The 21,305-nt window shown below is 43.7% G+C and overlaps 1 protein-coding gene and 1 long non-coding RNA gene across 3 annotated transcripts in view; one reads left to right on the plus strand and one right to left on the minus strand.

Moving 5' to 3' along the window:
- Positions 1-18,488, plus strand: part of LOC117362490 — a 50,528-nt gene extending 32,040 nt beyond the window's left edge. The window contains exons 2-4 of the long non-coding RNA XR_004539897.1: positions 13,529-13,622; positions 14,090-14,222; positions 18,040-18,488. This is a non-coding gene — a long non-coding RNA (uncharacterized LOC117362490). The remainder of the gene's footprint in view (positions 1-13,528; positions 13,623-14,089; positions 14,223-18,039) is intronic.
- The window catches only part of LOC117362487 (pulmonary surfactant-associated protein B-like), a 37,797-nt gene continuing 24,602 nt past the window's right edge, over positions 8,111-21,305 (minus strand). For both annotated transcript variants that reach the window (XM_033948936.1, XM_033948937.1), the window contains exons 7-11: positions 20,339-20,528; positions 15,402-15,559; positions 14,087-14,167; positions 11,733-11,846; positions 8,111-8,576 (exon numbers count right to left, since the gene is read on the minus strand). In XM_033948936.1, the coding sequence (XP_033804827.1) occupies positions 8,541-8,576; positions 11,733-11,846; positions 14,087-14,167; positions 15,402-15,559; positions 20,339-20,528 (579 nt within the window). In that variant the 3' untranslated portion in view covers positions 8,111-8,540. The remainder of the gene's footprint in view (positions 8,577-11,732; positions 11,847-14,086; positions 14,168-15,401; positions 15,560-20,338; positions 20,529-21,305) is intronic.

The raw sequence follows: 21,305 nt of genomic DNA on the forward strand, positions 1-21,305 counted from the left end.
ACTTAGACCATGTAAAACATGGTCTAAGTCACAAAAACCTACCTAAAGTCACCAGATAAGCACTGCAAACACATAAAACAGACCCCCACACACTACCCCAATGATCACCGACCCCCCCACCCCCATAAAAATATTAATCACACCTTTAAAATTCAGCCTCCAGACCATCATCACCTGGCAGCCTGGCATAGGAAAGCCTAGTTGTCCACCACAGATGCGGCTTAAGTTGTCTTGGGGGTGGGTTAGGGACCCATAGAGAGGAGGACTCATGCCCATAAGCCCCTGTAATCACTGCATTGATATTGAAACATGTTCACTGCCCTATACACCCCCCAACCCTTTTTTACTGGCATATAAGTGGCTACTGCAGCCATAAGGGCTATTGGGGTGGTAGATAAGTGGGTCTAGGGGATTCTGGAGGTGATTTGAGGGGCTCACCATGACCTATATGGGAGCTGTAGTGAGGATAAGCCATGGCACCCTTTTTGTGAAGTTCACAGCAGTGTCCTGTAAGGTACCCTACTATTTAGGTGGCATGTCTGAGTGTTCAGTCCATCACTTTGCAGACCCCTCCCACGTCCAACAGGGCTTGTTCTAGGCATTTTTGACTTGGATGAAAAGTTGGAGGAAATGTGGTATAAAGATGGACAATTTAGCAGCTTGGATAATCAGTTCAGCAGGACGTATAATTAGATGATTTTCGAAACAAAAAAATTTTGGACGTATTTTTCGAAAATGTGTCTTAGGCTGTTTTTTTACTTTGGACGACTTGCGAGTTGGACGCAAATGGACTTAGACGTCCTTTCGATTATGCCCCTCCACATGCCTAAAGTTGTACCCATTTTACTTCATCTAATAGTGCATGGACATTTACCTGCAAAAACTCCCCAATTTTCTGACTCCATGGACAGGGGGGTCTATGACAATTGATAAGATGACAAATGGTAGGAAGATCCTACCAATTGTTGTCCTATCTATTACATATACCAATTATTGGAATTAGCTTGGTGGCAACCCCTCCGGAAGACTCCCCAGAAGAGGCTTGGTGGCATTGGGGGGGGGGGGATGCCTCCCAGCCCCCTGTAAGAAACAGCAGCTTAGTGACAACCCACCCAGAAGAAGAAGCAGTGCATAGGCCTACTCCTTCTTTTCCTCCTCCTTCTTGTCAGCTCTAAGACGTTTAGTATAGGCCTTCCCCTTTCCTCCTTCTTCCTTCTAGGCACACTTCTGCAGAAATCCGCAGGCAACGGTTGACCCGGAAGCCTTCTCTTTGATGTCAGAGTGTTCCTGCGATGTCAGAGGGAAAGCTAAGCTAATCAGATCCTTAGTCCCCTCCCAGTGCATCCCAAGATGCACTGGGAGGTGGAAGGGCCACCATTTTGAAGAGGTGGACCTATCGTCAGGAGGGAGTGGGCAGCCCTTCTACCAATGTTCCTACGAAAGATACAGGGGTGTGTGAGAGGAATGAAGGGGTATGGGAAAATGGGTGGGGATGTCCGTGGGGGTATGTGGGGTGTCAGGGTAATCCTTGAAGAGGAGCTGGAGTCAGCTTATGTGTACTGCCTGTGAGAGGGCCCCCCTCCTGTTCCAATGCTGTTCAGATTGGTGGGACTGTTGACAAGGAGTCGGCCCTCCCCTCCTGTTCCATCCAGATTGGTGGGGATGTCAGTGTGTGTGTGTGGGGTATTGGGAGCTCCTGTTCCAATGCTGTTCAGATCAGTGGGGATGTTGGGAGGGGGCTATCCTTGAAGAGGAGCTAGGGGGATCGGTAGGGATGTTGTTGAGAAGTGTGGCAAGGAGGTACACACTGTGACAGGGAAGCTCCTGTCACCAGTTTAAACCCGGTTTTAAACCCTGCCATGCAAAGGGCTGCCCCTATTCCTAAGCCCAGGAACCTGCCCAGTAACCCGGTTCCTATCACGAAGAGCCAACAGGCAGGGCAAGGCAGAGAGAGAAGGGCAGAAACCACAATATCTGGTTTAGGGCACTATAATCCCTTTTATAACTCCTTGGGCAATTCTCCAGTAAAGTCTCTGGTAAAGAAAACTAGCCCAGGAAGGGTTAAGGAAAGGGGCGGAGCTGACGAACCCAGAGGGAGAGTGGGAACGAGCTTGCAGCATAAAATCAACACAGCTGGGAACACTCAGGGGGAAACTCAGGAACTGCTAGAGAGAGACGTGCCGTGCAGAGCAGGAAGGAGCCAGCTAGGAGTTCTCTTTCCCAGTCCAGGGCTAAGGAACCGGCTGTCCTACAGCCCTCCCGAACTAACAAACTTCTGGCTCCTAGGCAGAAGCTCAAGGGAGGAGAAAGGCTTCCAGAGCAGGGCTGGCCAGTAGCTGCCCCTGAATGGAATTCCTATCCAGCCTCAGAGAGCGGAGAGTCCCTAATGGAGATAGAGGGAGAGGTCTCTGAAGGCAGTGAAATGGAGTGCAGTCTAGCAGCCTGGGATCTCCTATCTAATCACAGTCAATAAGGTATGAATGGGGGAGGGGAATGAAAGTTAACGTATTTCTGTGCAGCGTTCTTTCTCCCTTAGGCAGGACTATAAGAAAGTGTGAATGAGTCAATTAGAGCCCGAGAGATAGGCCTTACAGAGAGAGTGAAGGAGGTGGGAACCCTAATTAACTTCCCAGAAAAGCCTGAACGGGAATTCAGTGACCTGACATTACTTAACCCTGAATAGGGGAACTTTTGGGAGGGGACTTACACCAGTCAGAAAAGGGTGGATGGTTCCCCAGCCCCTACCCAGGAGCATAAGGGTAGTGGGGCATTGTACTTCAGGTGGGTCGGGTGGGAAAAGCTTCCTGAAGTATCCTCAGGCACAATTAGTGATACTGAAGAGAAAAACATTTTTGTTTATTTTGGCTTATCTGCCTGAGCAGCAGGCTGGACTGTATTATAAAAAAGAAGCATTGCTGATGTAGTGTTTGTTTTAAGTCCACTCAGCCAAGAGGGACTATTGGAGACCCAGTGCCTTGAACTGGGGATAATAAAGAGAAAAATTTGAACTTTACCAAGAAAGCAGTGTATGCTAATTATTCTACTGAGTTTATCCAGCGGGAGTCCTCCAGGGAGCGCTCCGTCCTACGCCTGGGGCGGGAGCCGGGTTGCCAGCGCTAGGCTTATCCCTGGCCCCGCCACAACACCCAACAATTGGTAGCGGTAGAACAACACGTGATAGAAAGATCCTACCAATTATTGTCCTACCAATTGTCGCATTCTACGAATTGTCTTCCTACTAATTGTCATTCTACCAATTGTTGGAATCCCATGGACATGGGGACCTTGCATCTGAAAACTGCTTTTTCCTGTGTGTAGCACTGCACAGTGAGGCGTCTTACCAAAAATATACCCCAAAGTGCTGTAATAACTTAAGGTCATTGATGCATTATGTCTTGGAATGGGGAGTTAGTGTGTTCTGACCACTGGAATCTTGCAGTATGTTAGCTGTATAGATTTCCAGAACCTCTGCTCATGTCAGTAGTTACAAGGTAGAGTATTTCATATATACTAAACCTTCCAGTCTTTTCCAGAAGAAGGATCTAATGGACAAATGTTATAAATAGAGAGAGGAAACTCTTTTTAGGAGGGAACCCTCCTTGTGCTACATTTGTATAACTCTTTGCAGCTTTTGTCTCCCCCTAGCCTCCGACCCTATGCATGAGGGGAAAGTCCTTCAAGCCTCACGCCTTAGCCATTTAGATCCAAAAATTCTACAAATATGCTATGCAGGAGCTTCCAATGCTGGAGCTATGGCTTCTACCACCTACACCCAGCCCAATGCTTCACAGCCAAATAGAGGGAGCAATTTTTGTGCTCCACTTTCCTTGAACTTTGTGGAACCACACCTCTTGCACAACCCTTGGGATGGCCCTGGTGCTGTCTTAGCTAGTATAATAGGTCAAGGAGTGGTTCTAGCGTATACAAGACACAGAAGCCATTAAAACATCTGCCCTGTTTGATGCCTGAGGGAACGGGGAACCCTTTACATCCCTTTCGAGACTAAGAAGGAAGGAGAGACTGGGCCACATGTGTAGGGCAACTTGGACTTTTCTAGGCTGATGATGGTCCAGAAACAACAACTGAGTGAAGGAATTTATAGCATCAAAATCTACAGGGTTCCTGATGATCCAAGTGTATCTCTGCTGATCCTAGCTGAGTCCCTGAACCTAATCACAGTCACATTAAGCACTGTAAACTACGTCTTTCTTAACCTGTTTTGATCCTCTGCGATCACTATTAGGCTTGAGAGAAGGAGTTGGATACCATAAACCCAAATGTCCAACCTGACCTGCACAGTAGATCAAATCTGGAACAATTTTGAACCACTTACTTAAGATGAAGTACTCCCCCAACTAAAAAAAACTGTCCACCTGAAGCTGCATACTGGACAAATGCCCTCTGTACCTCTATTCCCACATCCCAAGTGATCTTATCCCCTGGCTGGTCTCACTGCTGAACAACCTACTAAAGACAGACCAACTACCCACTCAAATGAGCCACATTGTACTCATTCCTGTTCCAAAAAATCAAGGCGCTGATCTAACCACACTATCCAATTTCAGACCCATTGCTGGAATACCACTGCTTACCAAACTACTTGAAACACTGGCTTGTACAAAACTCACAGCCTACACAGACAAATTCTTTTGCTGCCATCCCTCTCAGTATGGCTTCAGAGCTCAACGCAGCACAGAATTACTATTACTAACACTAATCACCAAAATCAAACAGATGTTGAGCATTGGGCCCTAATCAATTATCCAATTTGACATATCAGCTGCATTTGATTCGGTCAATCACAAACTCCTACTGGCTAAGCTCATGAACTAGGACTGACTGGAACTTTCCTCAACTGGTTGAAAGAGTTCCAGACAAACATACTGTGTATGGAAATATGGCACCTTCTCTCAAAGCAGGAACGTGTTCTATGGAGTGCCCCAGGAGACCCCGCTATCACCAGTACTGTTCAACTTATTTATGAGCTCCCTAGGCAAACTCTCTTTCACCAATGGAGAATGTTTGCTATTCTACTCAGATGACATCTTTTTCTTAATCCCACTCAATACAGATGTTAAGGAAGTTTCCATAGAAATCTCTAAAGGCATTGACAAAATCTATTCTTGGCATTATCCAACAAACTAAAAAATGCCACCAAAATAAAATTACTTTGATTCCACAGTGTCACACAGGCTGTTCCCACGAGCCTACCATTACCCTCAGGCGCAATGCTAAACACAGACAAAACTTCCAAGGTCTGTGAAATCCTGCTAGACTCCACACTCTCTTACAAACCCCAAATTTCTAACTTTTGGGAAAAAAAACCCTTTCTACAGTTTAAAGCAACTAAGACCGATCAAACCTTACTTCTACAATAATCGCTTTGCTATATGGGTCCAAATGCTAGTCCTAACACAACTAGACTATTGTAACTCATTCTGTGCTGGCATAACCTCCTCTCAAATGCACAAGCTCCAAATGATTTAGAACACTGCAGTCAGATTGATCTTTGGCTTAAAAAAATAGGACAATGTCTCTGCTTATTATCACATACTATACTGTCTACCCACAGATGCAAGAATTATGTTCAAATTATCCTACATCTTATATCACATCCTTAACACCAACTCACCAGAATAAATAATTGTTGCTGTTGTCTGGATCTCACCACATCTGGGTAGGTAGAACCCAGACAGCAGCAACAATCACGATGCTAGCTGCGGAAGCCTAAGAGAAAAATAATTCACTTGTTCTCCAATTCTTTCTTCATATCATCCCAAATCAACAACATTCACCAACTGATCATCCCCTCATCCAAAGGAGTGAAATACAAGCGAATATTCAACATTCTTTTAATTTATGTAGCCACAGAAACTACTACTACCACCTTGTATTATTTCTAAAAACATTCTTATTTAAAGATGCTTTTGATATTTAACTGCCCTTATCAGGGCTAAACTTTTCATGCCAATATTTACTCATATCCCTTCCCTATTGTTTTTTTCCTTTTTATGTTTACTTTCCTTCGATTACTGTGCTTGCCTTTTTTCCTCCTGTTCCCATATGTCGTAAGTTTGTGTCTTATTTGTTCTACTAACTCTCCATGTAGTCTATTTTTGTAAAGTTTTAACCAGTAATACTGTTTTTGTATGTTGTAAAAACATTTTTTAATTGTACACTGCTCAGAAGCCTGATTGAGCGGTATAAGAAATTTTAAATAAAACTTGTAAAAATTGAAACTCTAAAGCGCTGCCAGATGCATGCAGCGCTGTACAGCAAACATGGTTCCTGCTCAAAGAGCTTACAATTTAACTATGACAAACATACATGACCAAAGTGATTTATACATGCAACTCAGGTAGGAAAACACAAAGGACTTAGAGGTAGGGGAGTAAAGAGGGAACCTGGAATGGCCTTCCCACAATTATAAGGATGGAGACAAAGTACCTCACCTTTAGGAAGAAACTGAAAACATACTTGTTTGATAAATTCCTTACAACTCAGTAACTCAGCCCCACCTCCAAACCAAGAACAAACATTAACTTAACTATGACTGTCTTCTCCCAATAATGGCCCAAACCATATGTGAATCTGACATCTCGTTGTATTCTCCTATGATAATGTAAGTATAACTATCCTTTGCCTTTATAGACTTCTTAATGGCAAACTGTCTTGAACCTATACTCAATATTTACCCACAATTATGTAACTTTTACTCAATAATATTATGTAACTGTAATTCCCCCATATTACTATATGGGCCTCTTAGCTTGCAAATTGCTTTGACCTTGTACTGGATAAGTAAGAAACAGAAATTCAGATTAGATTAGACTATTTCAGCCTGTCTAGAGTCAGACTTTTTGGAAATTGAATAATTTTATTCAGATACTGCAATGTAGGAGTGCAGCAAACTATTTTTAATAGAGAGAAGTACACACCTCTTGCACAATGCCAAACTTCTGCTGTAATGTTCACAGGAAAGAGTCATGTACTGCATGCTGGGCACATACTCACACAAAAGATACAGAAAAGGGGTTCAAAATATCCAAGTTTGAGACTTATGCGCCCTCACACCAATTATCAAGGTTTCAACATTAGAAGAGATGTGACAGTGCACAGTGGTTAAGGCTGAAGCTTAAATATGCTCATTTATGAAACTGATTTCATTGTCAAAGTCAAAGTTTAATGCTAGTAATATGGAAACAGTTTTACAGAACAGTAATATGGAAACAGTTTTACAAATTTACAAAATTTGTCAAATTGAAAGCAAAACCAGCTTTATTATTCTTGTCTGTAAACCGACATTGATTTGTGTATAGGGATGGCTTTTCAGAAGTCTCAGAATGGTTTCCTTGGATATGCCAGTGTTGATTTGCATCAGGGGACTCAACTTTGAGTACTGGGACCCATCTTGGGTCCTTCATTAAAAGTGAGTGGTGGTCTATTCTGTGGCCTTTTACACCACAGCACTTGTAAAGCATCAGTGACTAGCATGGCACTAATCTCACAGTTTAAAACGCTGGGGTGCACCTAGTATGACTGTCCCAGACACACTGAGCAACAATTCCAATTGGCACAAGTTCAATGTTATGAATACTGAACCAGGTGGTATTGTGCACTAGCCTCTGAATTGTTAAGAAGTGAAAGTGGAGGGGGAGAGAGGGAATCCAGATGAAATCAACCAGAAGTCATATATAATTAAGCCAGTGAATCTTTACACAGTCTATTTTCTAGGTGATCCATAGTTAATATGCAATGTGGTTCTAAAATTGAGTGTATAACTTATATTTCAGATTATTCATTATTATGGGTAGCCTGAAAGGCAGACTGGCTTACGTGTATAACTAGGGGTGACGGGACAAAAGTGTGCCGGACAAAGCCGCGCCGACATTTCAGCACAGACAATTGCGCGCAAGGCTCCAGCGCATCTGTAAAAGTTATTTTAAAGAGCTCTGATGGGGGGTGTGGGGGGAACCCCCCACTTTACTTAATACAGTTCGCGCAACTGTATTAAGTAAAGTGTGTGTGGGGTGCAACTCCCCCATTATACAGAAACTTAACTTTTTCCTATAAAATCGAGAAAAAGTTAAGTTTCCTCTATAATGGGGGGTTCCAACCCCCCAAACTCCCCCAACGGCAGCGTGAACACTATTAAGTAAACTGGGGGGGGGGTTCCCCTTCACACACCCCCATCGGAGCTCTTTAAAATTAACTTTTCCGGCAGAGCTCAAATATCGGTCTGGGCTCAAATATCGGTACGGCTTTGTCCAATGCGCGAATGACTGTGAACCATAATTAGGAACCATTGTAAATCCTCTTATCATACAGCTAGAATATTAAGTAATAAAAAGGTGACGCAGGTTGCAAGTGGCTCCTTTTAATCAGACCGGTCTTGCCCTCTCTTCATTGATTTTGTCTCAAAGGCTCAGTAAGCGAAAGGCATTATTAATTTAAAGCTGATAGTGCAGTGGTGGGCTCCATCTATCTGCTGCCTTCCACCACCCAGCAGCTGTCTTGATATATGGGCCAAGGAAGAGGATTTAGAGCCCCCAGGTATCTGCACAGAGAGGCAAGGCCTGCAAAAAGAACATAATATCAGCGTGTTATCTTATGAATTCAGGGACCAGGGTGACAATGATCTCTGGTTCCTCAATAGCAGAGATGGGTTCAGATTCCAGGATATAAAAATTAAGCATAAACGAGTTCTCGTAAACAGTGGCATAGCGAGGGAGGGAGGTGCCTGGGGTGGTGGCATGTGCCTCTTCCCTTCCCCCATACCTCTTTTAACTTCCTGGGTGCGAGCAGCATCTCCATCTTGCTGCCCGCCCTGGCCTCAGCTCTCCCTCTGACATACTTCCTGGCCCAGCAACCTGGAAGTGATGTCAGAGGGAGAGCCGAGTTTGGTGCGAGCAACAGGTTGGAGATGCTACTCACGCCAGCGAAGAGCTAGAGGTATGGGGCAGGGGAGGGGTGGGAAGGAGCAGGGATGTGGAGAAGAGAAGGAGTGCCAACGCCCCCTGCAAAGACGGCGCCCAGGGCGGTCTGCCTTACTGCCCCCCCTTATTATGCCACTGCTATATATAAACAAACCTCATGAAGGCTCATTGAGGGTAATTTATAACATGATGCCTAGGTTACCAGAGAAGAAAGGCACTTAGGGGTCAATATTCAGCCCACAGGGGTCAATATGTTTTTAAATAATGACTGTTACAGACAGAATTAGCCCCAGATGTTCAAAGCTGAGTCATGTCCTGGCACTGAATATTTGAGGCCAAATCCTCAAGTGCTAGCCGCTGGAACATATGTCGGTTCTGGCCGATATTTAGCCAGGACTCGCATAAAGCACTTATGTGGGCCTTGGCTGAACCTGTGCTAAAATAATCCAGCTTACAGTAAAATAACCTTATTTAACAGTAACCCATGTTGATAACTTCCCTATTTAAAGTATACTAACTTACAAATTAACATATTAATTAGCATGGGGAAACACTAACTTATATTAAAATTTATTTTTTATTAAAAACAAATGCATGAAACAAATTGCACAAGCCCAAATGAACCAAAAACATTTGCCCTGTGTAGATCCTGACAATAAAAATGAAAGTAAAACTAGACAAAGATAATCTGCCCTTTCTGTTGATCAAATCAACGAAAGAATAAGCACTTAGAAGAACTATTTCATCTGACTGTATTTGAACCTAGAATAATGCATCTGCTGAAGCCTCCACTTCGACCACATTCTTGAAATTGCATTAGGGAATCAGCTCAGTAGCTTAGTGACAGTACTGCCACGTGGAGAGACACAGATCTGATTTCTGGCTCAGTTCTTTGAGTTAACGAGGCTGGGAATAGTGTAGTGGCAACATCTACAGTTGCTGTAGTGGGGGAAGTAAGTCACTGTGTAATGGCGACATTGAGTAGCCAGCTATAGAATCCATGATTACAGGTTCTGGAAGAGGTTTTTGTGCATGGGCTCCTGGCAATGACGGGCAGGGATAAAACTAGACCTGAAAATCCCTGGGTGGTTTTGAATGCCATGTCATGGTCCAGATCACATAGAAACAGATGGCAAATGACAAATGACCCATCTAGTCTGCCCATCCACAACATCCACTATCTCTTACTCTCCCTAAGAGATCCCATGTGTAGGGCTACCAGATTTTACTTCAGTAAAAACCCGGACCCCTAGACCTGCCCCCAGGCCTGCCCAGTTCAACCCATCCGCAGCCCGTTACACCCCAGACCCACCCTAGCCCAGCCCCCCCCACTTCCCCCCCCGGCTGCCTGCCCAATGCGATTTCGTGGAAGCTTTTCAAAACCCAGACAAAATGCTGGGTTTTGAAAAGCCGTCCAGATCTCCGGACATGTTCGGGGAAATCCGTACATCTGGTAACCCTACTCATGTGCCTGTCCCACTCTTTCTTGAATTCTTTGTCTCCGTCACCTCTACCGGGAGCCTATTCCACGCACCTACCACCCTTTCTGTAAGAAAGTATTTCCTCAGATTACACCTGAGCCTGTCACCTCTTAACTTCTTCCTATGCCCTCTCTTTCTGGAGCTTCCTTTCAACTGAAAGAGTCTGGCCTCAAACACATTTATGTCACGCAGGTACTTAAACGGCTCTATCATATCTCCCCTCTCTGCAATTCCTGCAATGTATACAAAGCCAAGCTAAAAAGATATTCTGGCAAATATTCAGCACTGTTTACCTAGCCAGAAATAGCACTGACTGGTTAAATAGCGCTTAGCCAGATAAAAGTGAATATTCAGCATGAGATAACTGGTTATCTTTGTTGAATATTCCCGGTTAGTGGTTGAAAGTTAACCAGCTATATCGTACAATAACGCATTTTTAGCGCTGACCAACCCAGTTTAGAGCCAAATTGGACTGCGCAAATAGCAGTGCTATCTTTGGCTGGTATAAACATAAGATAACATAAGAATAGCCTTACTGGGTCAGACCAATGGTCCATCAAGACCAGCAGCCCACTCTCATGGTGGCTAATCCAGGTCCCCAGTACCTGGCAAAACCCCATGGAGTAGCAACATTCCAGCATCTCAAAGAATAGCAAGATTCCGGAACCCCAATGAGAGCAACATTCCAGAGATGAGATTGTGATATCAAAATGTCTCATTCCATAGTGCCTCAGAGCCAACATCATCAGTGATGTTACAATGGCTTGATTGTCCTATACTTGGCACACATAAGAGCATAAGAACAGCCATGCTGGGTCAGACCAATGGTCCATCAAGCCCAGTAGTCTGTTCTCACGGTGGCCAATCCAGGTCACTAGTACCTTAACCAGCCAGTTCTGAATGTTGACTTAAAATCAGTTAACTCTTTAGCGGCTAAAAACCCCCTGGATATTCAAAGCCGGTCACTGGAAACGGCTCGACATTGAATATTTGCAATCAGCACCGACCACAGGAGTTAATCGACCTGCCTCTCACTGTACTATCAGATGGATTATGTTGTATGGACCTGGTTTATCATTTAGGTAACAGACTCAAATCCAGGGAAGGAATAAAGATAGCGCCCAGACTCCCCACTCAACCAGTAGGCTGAGGATACCTCTGGAAATTAGTGTCCTAGACAGAGTTTTTGGTTCTCTAGTGACCATTTGGGAAGAGACAGGGAATGCAGAAAAGGATATCTGGGGGAAAAATACATCTTTTTTAAAGTGTTGCACAATTCAATGCCTGAACTCGCTAATGTTCGCAAGTTACTCACATTGCATCTGATGGCAACCTCCATACTACTGCACCAGTGCTGAGGTCCTTTCTGACAGTCACTGTTGCTGCCCATCATGGTTGCTTGGACTTCTGGTTTGCAGGCTTTAATCTCCTGATGAAGAGAGAGAGCAGAATTCAGTTACCTGAAAGTAAGATACGCTGAAAGATAGGCTTATTACAGGGTTATGGAGGACAATGCGAGAGTCTCATAATGCTTTTTAGTCTTACAAAAAAAGCAGGAGATGTGCCTTGAAAATAGAAGAGTATTCATTATTTTTCTCCACTGAGGTTTTATAACAATAATAATAAAATGTATTTATAACCCACAATACCTTGCAGTTCAGAGCGGTTTACATCAAGAGAAACTGCCAAGCGCAGTAAAATACATACATAAACATATTCAATACATAGCCAAATTTTCATTGAACAAATTTATCAAAGAAGTAAGTCTTCAAGGATTTTCTAAATGTTTGATAGGAAATTGTGTTGAAAACTTATGGTTTTATTCCAAACACCAGCCTAATAAGATAAGGTTTTATCCAGAAATCTTTTGGAAGTGCAACCTTTCAACGTTGGAAATGAAAGCAAAGAATTCATACGTGTGTATCGAGAGTTCACCGGGAAGACAATATGTAGAATTATAGAGAACAATTTCCTTGGTCTTTCATTAGCAGTCCTCAAGAGCCACCAATAGGCCAGCTTTTTGGGACATCCCTAATGAATCTCCATGAGAGAGATCTGCGTGTTTGTTATGCCTATTGTATGCGAATCTCTCAAATTCATATTCATTAACCCCCTTCCCCCCTTTTACTAAGCTGGATGTTTCGACTGCAGCCTGGAGTGTAAAATGCTTTGACGCTGCTCCAACGCATTGACAATGCTTTGACGCTGCTCATAGCATTTAGCACTCCAGGCTGCGGTAGAAACCTCTACTGTGGCTTAGTGAAAGGTGGGGGGTAAATTAACTGTAATAGGGGAATACTCTTCAAAAAATATATTTACTGTATATGCACCCAGAGATAACCTTCACATGAAAAAAAATTAACAGGATGACACAATAATATATCAAGACACATTTTTCTTCAAAAGAAGTGATGTGTTCGTAGAAATCAATTGCCCATATATGTGGGGAGCTGCGCTGAATGGCCTGCACTGCTCCCGATGCTCATAGAGTTCCTATGAGCATCGGGAGCAACGCGGGCCATTCAGCGCGGCTCTCTGCGCTAAAAACAGCTAGCGCAGTTTAATAGAAGAGGGGTAAGTGTAGGAAAATTAACTAATCAGGATTCCCTCAGTTGTCTATTGTCCTCTGCTTTGTTAAGATCTCTCAGGGTGGAGATGGAGCACATATTCTACTTAGAAAAGAATGATTTAGTTAAATGTGGGGAACTTAAACACCAAAAGGATTAAATTAAGAAACGGAATGGTCCCATTTATAAATGTGATCTGGGACCTTTTTTTGTGATGCTCTATTTAGAGTGACATTATAGTCTTTGATTTCAGCTCATTGTTTATATATCAGCGTTTTTGGTGTTTCTTCGCTGATGTTCTGGGACCTCTCTGCAGCCTGTAAGCTCCCATAGCTAAAAAGTTGATATTGTTTTTCTGAATTATGCTTTTTGGCTTTGTTAATAATGAGTTGAACATAAACAGCCTTTTTTTGCAAAGCCGCGCTAGGCGGCCCCGAAGCCCAAAGAGATTTAAAGGGCTTCGGGGCTGTTACCGCGTGGCTTTGTAAAAGAGGCCGAAAAGTTATATTGCTATATTTTGATTTGATGCTCTGCTCATCTGTAGTTCATCCTGAAGAAGCAGATTTTTGGGTGAATCTGGATCACAGTAGAAGCTTTTATGCTGCACTGAGTGGCGGAGGTGTTTTCTTCTTTTGTGTGTGAGTAGCTGTTTCAGTGTTCCACTGCTGTAAAACTAACAGATAAGTGCCTGGGATTGTTAATTTTTAGATATATCCAGGATGGGGTGGGTGGGGCTGGGGGGATATCTTTCTGGTTCATTTCTTGATTAAATTGTTGGCTGGGAGGGGAGGGATATTTATTTTCTGCATTGTTATTAATGGAATTTAAGGGCTTATTTCATTATTAATGTATATATAATTCATGTCACTTTGTATTAGCTTTGAAAATTAATAAAGATTAAAAAAAAATAAACTAAGACAGTTAATTGTCAAAGAGGTGAGTCTTATTTTTCAATAAAATGCCTTGGATGTGCTCTTGATTGGATTCATGGGTATCTTTGATTTGCAGAGCTTCAAATTGTCCCTGCTTGTCCATAGAACATCTTGTGTAATGTCTGACAGGGAGAGGAGGCAGAAGAACTGGTTATATTTTTCATTCTTACCAGGCAGGTGGTAACATGATCCAGTGACTTGTTCAGAACCTGCTTCATCTGGGCTCCATATTCCGAAATAAAGTCCTTGCACTGGGAATAAGGATGGAAAGGTCATTTGTGATTAAAAGGGTGACGAGGTACCAAGGTAAGTCCATAAGACAGCAATCTTGTGGAATATGTGCAAAATTCATGACATGCAAAAAGTGCTTAAGAAGTTTCTTTGAAGCTATTCTTAGAGGCTCAGGTTTGGTGTATTTGGGTGACTGTTGGGGAGGCTGAAGAATTTCAGTTCTATCTTGTATTCTTCTCCCTCTCTTCATGCACGCCTTCCTCCTTCAGTGTGAACATAGCAGCAGCATTCTCCCCACTCCCCAGATATTTGAGTCTGTTCTCTTTTATCGTGCACCATTTCCCTTGTACTACTTTAATACTTTCTTCTCTGCTACATACTGTAACTAAGATCCAGCCCCCCTCCCTCCCTATCTCAGGTCCAACAGCTCCTCTCCCTCTTTCCCAATTGTGGGTCAAAACCAGCAAACCCCCCCCAGCAAAACCCTGCGACCCAGGGGTCGGCCGGCCTCTTTATGACTCCCGGGGCGGTCCTACCATAAGAACTTAAGAATTGCCACTGCTGGATCAGACCAGTAGTCCATCGTGCCCAGCAGTCCGCTCCCGTGGCAGCCCATAGGTCAAAGACCAGTGCCCTAACTGAGTCTAGCCTTACCTGCGTACGTTCTGGTTTGTGGAAGAAGAGGCAACATCGTATGCAGGGCTGCTCCGGGACCTTCTTCCTGCAGAGCCCCTCCTTCCGATGTAACTTCTGGCATGGAAGTAACAACAGAAGGAGGGACTTGGCCGGAAGAAGGTCCCGAAGCAGCCTTGCGTGTGATGTTGCCTCTTCTTCCACGAAGTTTCTAAGAGGCTGGTTGGCCCGCCCCGGGAGGCGCAAAGGAGTCGACCCAAGGGAGATGTAGGTTTTGTTAAGTCAGTTTTGACCCGTGATCGGGAGCAAGGGAGGGAGTGAGAGAGGGGGGCTGTTGGACCTGCGATTGAGAGGGAGGGGGCCTGCTGGCTGAGAGGGGTGGGAAGGGGGCGACTCGCGGCAGATCCACTGTGGCGATAAGGCCATTTACCGCTCCACGGGGCGGTGAAAAACCTTTTTCCCATACCTGCAGCAAAGGGCCAATTTTTTCCCCCATTCCTGTGGGTTAGCTGGGGCTAGCCGCAGGAACCAGTCCCAGTGCCATTCTCTAATTGCTACCACTTTGGGGTCCAGTTTAATTAAAAAAGCAAAACAAACCTGAAACACTTTAAGGCCACTCACCTGTGAAGATCCTTCAAAGTGTACCTCACATTTTCTCTCCAAAGCATGCTCAAAATCACTCTCCATCAGGAGATCATTCAGCTTGGGCACCACCTGGTGGGTGAATGTCTGGCAGATGGTACAACTGTTGGTTGCTATTGGAGCAAAGGCCAGAGTTTCTGTGTGGGGGGGGGGGGGAGAGAAACACAGTCACAGAAATAAATTGGATCAGCTTCTTAGATGGAAATATTCACCTTTCCAGGAGAGCCTTGAATTGAGCTATACTAGAAAGGGAAATACAAGCATGTAATAATGAGTGTCCTTGATATTCAAAAAGAATTGTACGTTTGCAGGGGGGTCCAGAAATATGTAAATCCACTGGCTGCCAATTTGTAATCACAAGGGTATGGCAGATCAACAAAGCAACAAACTGGAAGATAAGAACATAAGAATAGCCTTACTGGGTCAGACCAATGGTCTATCTCTAGCCCAGTATCCTGTCTTTGCAGAGGCTAACCCAAATAGTAGCAGCATTCCATGCTACCATTCCATGTCTGTCTCAACAGCGGTCTATGGATTTTTCCTCCAGGAACTTGTCCAAAACTTTTTTAAAAACCAGTTACATTAACTGCTCTTACCACGTCCTCTGGCAATGCACTCCAGAGCTCAACTACTCCCTGAGTGAAAAAACACCTCTTCCCATTGGTTTCAAAAGCATTACTGTGCAACTTCAAAATTTTAAATAACTGCAAAGCATGGGTGTGATCATTTAGATCTCTTCTATAGGGTCAAGATAATCAGGCTAAATCACGGTTAAAAGTACCACAAGTGGATGAGAAACTACAAACTTGTCACACCCACTTTTAGTGATCAAAAACTTTGCACCAACTAGATCAATGTGATTCCTTTATTACACATACACACACCAGTTTGAAGATGGCGCTGGCAGGCAGGAGCGACTGGGAATTATTTCTGCCCTAAGACCGCTAAACCATCAAGTAAAGGGCTGGTAGGCCTACAACAATGATGGTGGGACCCTTGGGGGGGGGGGGGGGAATAGAAGAAGGTGATTGGAGGATATAGCATTACCTCCTTTAGGCTCTGGCCTAGTCACCCAGGAGCATTGGGCTACAGCTGTGAAGCCTGATGCTCCTGGCATGGTAAAATAAACCCAGTTTTTTTTGGATGGGATTATTTTACTATCATTTTATGCCATATTCAAAATTTAAGTCTCACAACAACCAAAACATCTTATCTCATATCTTGAAACACTTAGAAATGAGTGCTTTACATGTGCCTATTTTGCATTTCATTACTATATAATATGCCGTGCTGTGACCTAAATATCATTAAGGGGAGGCAAGACAAGCTGCGTGTAAGTTGCATTAGGGACTTAAAGTTGTGCTATTTGCCTCCTAACACAGCTTGATAATGTTACTTGTTCTTAATCAGATCATGTAAGCCCTTATTACAAAAAACTGCACTGGCTGCCGATAGAGGCAAGGATCATCTTCAAATTTGCATGCCTCTGCTTCAAAACCTTATCAGGCTCATCTCCAATCTACCTGTCGGATCACCTTGAACTTTCAGGCCCCCCCCTGCACAAGTAATGCCTACCTGTTTGCCTTCCCGTCCCTAAAGGGCTGTATCTACAAGAGATTCCTTGATAGATCTCTGGCATTCCAAGCAGGCAAATGGAATAAATGTCTAACCACTCTCATCTCTAACTCACCCTCCTATCATACTTTCAGGAAATCAATTAAAACCTATCTCTGATAAATTCCTCCGACTCCCTCCTTTTAACCCCGTCTTGTATCTCTGATATGCCTCCGGATATCCTGACCACTCCCGACTTGTTAAATTAAACTGATTGTCTTGTTTGTAACTTCGCTGCCTATGTACAGTCTCTTACTCTGTTAACCGCTCTGAACTGTTATGGTACTATGGTATACAAAAATAAAGTTATTATTATTATTAATTTTAGGACAATACAGATGCATATCTCCACAGTGAAATAAAATTGTTTTTATTATTTCATGTGTAAATTATTACAGCCAATTGGGTAAAGAATACTTTACTCCCAAGAGGTTCTCTTCCCCCTCATGAATATGCATCTGTCTTGTGGTCTGTGGCTATTCTTGTTGCTGTGCAGATGTATCACTTGTTGTAAAACAGAAACAACGAGCCTTAGGGTTCTCTTTCTGGGCCAGCAGTTCTGGAATTCCAACTCAATCAGAACCGGTCTGTACCGGAAGTCGCCATTTACAATCACGTGGGGAATTCTCCTCTATTTTATCCATGTCTCATCTCAGTGATAATCCTCAGCTGGGCGTCATCCACCAAGCTCTTTCCAGAACTCTGTAATCATGGTTCCTAAATGTGGCCACTGCAGTTCATTCATGCACAGCGATTAGTTCTTTCTCTCCTGCAAAAGGCTGCCTGTTTGGCATTTCCCATGTGGAATCCCTTAGAGGGTTAAGCCAAGGGAACCTGTCACCAGGAGTAGGATCCCTAGGATAGTAGACTTGGGGGTGGGTCAGTAGAGTGGGCAGACCTGATGGGCTATGGCCCTTATCTGCCGTCATCTTCTATGTTTCTATGTTTCTATGACTAGTTTGGGAAGCAGAAGACCTGACCTAACCTCATCTTTCCCATGTAGGATGGTCCTTGCCTGAACATAATTTTTGTGTGGCCTGAGCATGTGCGAGGAGAAGTTCCGGCATCGGTGGCAAGCCACCATCTTTTGCATTACAGCAGCAGCACAGAGGAGGGGAGTGGCTCAAGCACTGAATTTCTTTGGTTGGCAGAACGGTAGCATCCCCAACACCCATTTAACGGGGTGCTACAGGTTTGAAGGTGGCCTGAGCACAAATTGTATGTGTGTGTGGGGGGGGGGAGGGGGAAGGGGGACTAGGCCTTCAAGACCCCCTGTGGCTAAATCACTGATGATATCTACTGACCAGGGTATATTTCAGCCTCTTTGGACAGTACAGTAAAACCTTGGACTGCAAGTAACTTGATACAAGCAATACAAGTACATACAGTGTACACACGTCACAACTGAGCCGATGGTTCTTATCTCTCTGACACTGCAATAGTGTAGTGACTGTTCTAAACGAGCAAAGTCTTGCAATACGAGTACATCAACATGTGTCACATCATCACAACTGAGCCGATGGTTCTTCTCTCTCTCTCTCTCTCTCTGATGCTGCAGGAGTGTAGTGACTGTTCTAAATGAGCGAGGTCTTGCAATACAAGTATGTATAGTATTTTGTATTAAAGTTTTTGGGTTGTGGAACGAATCATCTGAATGTCCATTATTTCCTATGGGGAAATTCGCTTTGATATACGAGTGCTTTGGATTACAAGCATGCTTCTGGAACAAATTATGCTCGCAAACCAAAGTTTTACTGTATTTATTATAGGGTTAATAAGTTTGCAAAGCTCTTTTTTCTAGATGTCTCTGAGGCATTGTTGAATCTTGTAGTTTATTACTGAATACCTATGCAGTAGTTTTGTGGCTTTACCCCACCGTAGGGTTACCAGACATCTGGGAAAACCCGGAGATGTCTCATTTTTGGGGACTGCCTGGGCTCCTGAACAGACTTTCCAAAACCTGGCATTAGTCTGGGTTTTGGAAAGCCCTGACGAGCTCTGGCCACATCTGGAGGGCCTCTGAGCATGCGTGTCAAACACATCTGCGCATGCTCCAGGCCCTCCAGACATGGCTGGAGCTAGTTTGGGAGAAGAAAGGAGGCTTTGTGGGGGTGGGGATGGGGCTTGGGGCAGAACTGTGTGGAGCTGGGGCAGAACGGGGCGGGGTCATGTATCCGGGGTTTCCCAGAGAAAAATATGGTAACCCTACCCCCAATGTATCCATGGAAATGTATATGCAGGAAAATGAAATTATTGAATGATATTTATGTTACCTGTATAGATAATAGTGTAATATGTGGAATATCTTTTGTTCTTTCATTTGTATGATGCTGTTTTTGATTAAAACTCAATAAAGAATTAAAAAAAGAAAAAAAAGAAATGTAGTCCTGCAACTTTTAGGGAAATCAGAGCTATAGATCTGTGTGTATAGTGGGGTAAAACAAACAGAACTCCGGTCCTCAAATCAGCTGCTCTTAGCTATACCCTTCTCCCACTGCCAATTCCAGACTTTGTTCCTTTCATTTAGCTGCCCCCTATGCCTGGAATAAATTACCCGATTTTGTCCACCAAGCCCAATGTCTTACCTTGTTTAAAAGCAGACTGAAAACCCACCTTTTTCTTATAGCCATCAATACGTAACCCTACTCTCCACTGCCCACTAACCCAGCCAGCAGATTAATTGTTCCCCTTAATTGTATCCATGACATCCTGTTTGTCTTTGGGAAGCAGAGCTGAGCTTGTGATGTCATAATGCCTCTTTCCACCAATAAAAGCCAACCTCCTCAGTGATGTCACAATAGCTTGATTGTCCTGTACAAGCCAACAGATTAATCATTCCCCTTAACTGTATCCATGACATCCTGTTTGTCTGTCTTGTCTATTTAGATTGTAAGCTCTTTCAAGCAGGGACTGTCTTCTTTGTGACTCTGTACAGTGCTGCATACGTCTGGTAGCGCTAAAGAAATAATGAATATTAGCAGTGTATTAAAGGAGACTGCTGCTTATGGCTTTATGTAGATGAGGGTTAATGCAACTTTATGTAGAATTATAAAAAAACAAATATTGGTTGACATTCTAACTCTCACAAACATGCACACACTGACTCAGACACCTACCGAGTTAGGTGCCCACTGGCTAATTAATATTTTTAATTGGTTTTTAATGGTGCTGATGAAGCTAATTAAGAAAACTAAGTTAGATGCCTAGATTGGCTAGGCACACCGATCTAGCCACCTAAATTCAGATCCTGTTTATAGAAATCTGGATTTGGAGTAACTTATTGTGCACTGTACGTATCTTACCCATATCTTTGGGCTGCTCGATGTCTGCTCCACACATATTAATCACGGTACAGAATTCTTTGGGATCGTCACCATTCTTCAGGGCATCTTTGATCTGATCCCTATACAGTTCCATTATCCCATTGCACTCTGTGGCAACTGCCCCATCAAAGTCATCACACACGGTGCTGAGGGCATCTTCAATCATATCCTGCAGTGAGCCCCATAAAAAAAAAAGAAGTGTGAGGGGTTAAAGAAAGATGGCCTTCAAAATCTAAGCAAAGAGGCAGGGTGGAAAAGCCACAAATTACCTGGAGTTCAAAATAAAGGGATTGGGACTTGTATACTGCCTTTTGTAGTTTAACAACCACACTCAAAGTGGTTTACACACAGGTACTTCAAGCATTTTCCCTGTCTGTCCCGGTGGGCTCACAATCTATCTAATGTACATGGGGCAGTGGAGGATTAAGTGACTTGCCCAGGGTCACAGGGAGCAGTGCGGGATTTGAACCCACAACCTCAGGGTGCTGAGGCTGTAGCTCTAACCACTGCGCCACACTCGCCTTCAAAATAAAATAACTTTATTAAAAATACTATAGAAAATAGGCAGCAAAATCCAGATGAGTGGATATACTAAGGACCGAACACTGTCCGTGCATCCTATGGCTGCGCAATATAAAATTGTGCATCTGGGGTAAAAGCCAGGTTGATATGCACAATAGTGTGTTAATCTCCTGCTGCAATGTCGGAAACTGCCATGATCCTCATCACTGTGTTTTATTTAAGGAGATTTGGGTTACCAAGTACACATTAGCTGAAATTCCATCAGGCTCAGAAAGATTGGGGTCCATATTTAGAGTGATTTAAGTGGCCAGGAGAGGGTCCTGGATTCTTGAATTGCACGTGAAGGGCTATCCACTGATATTCAGTGGTACTTAACCAATTAATGTTGCTGAATATTAGCACTGACCACTAAACTGAAAGCTGG

Source organism: Geotrypetes seraphini, chromosome 6 (assembly GCF_902459505.1).
Source record: "Geotrypetes seraphini chromosome 6, aGeoSer1.1, whole genome shotgun sequence".
NCBI lineage: Eukaryota > Metazoa > Chordata > Amphibia > Gymnophiona > Dermophiidae > Geotrypetes > Geotrypetes seraphini.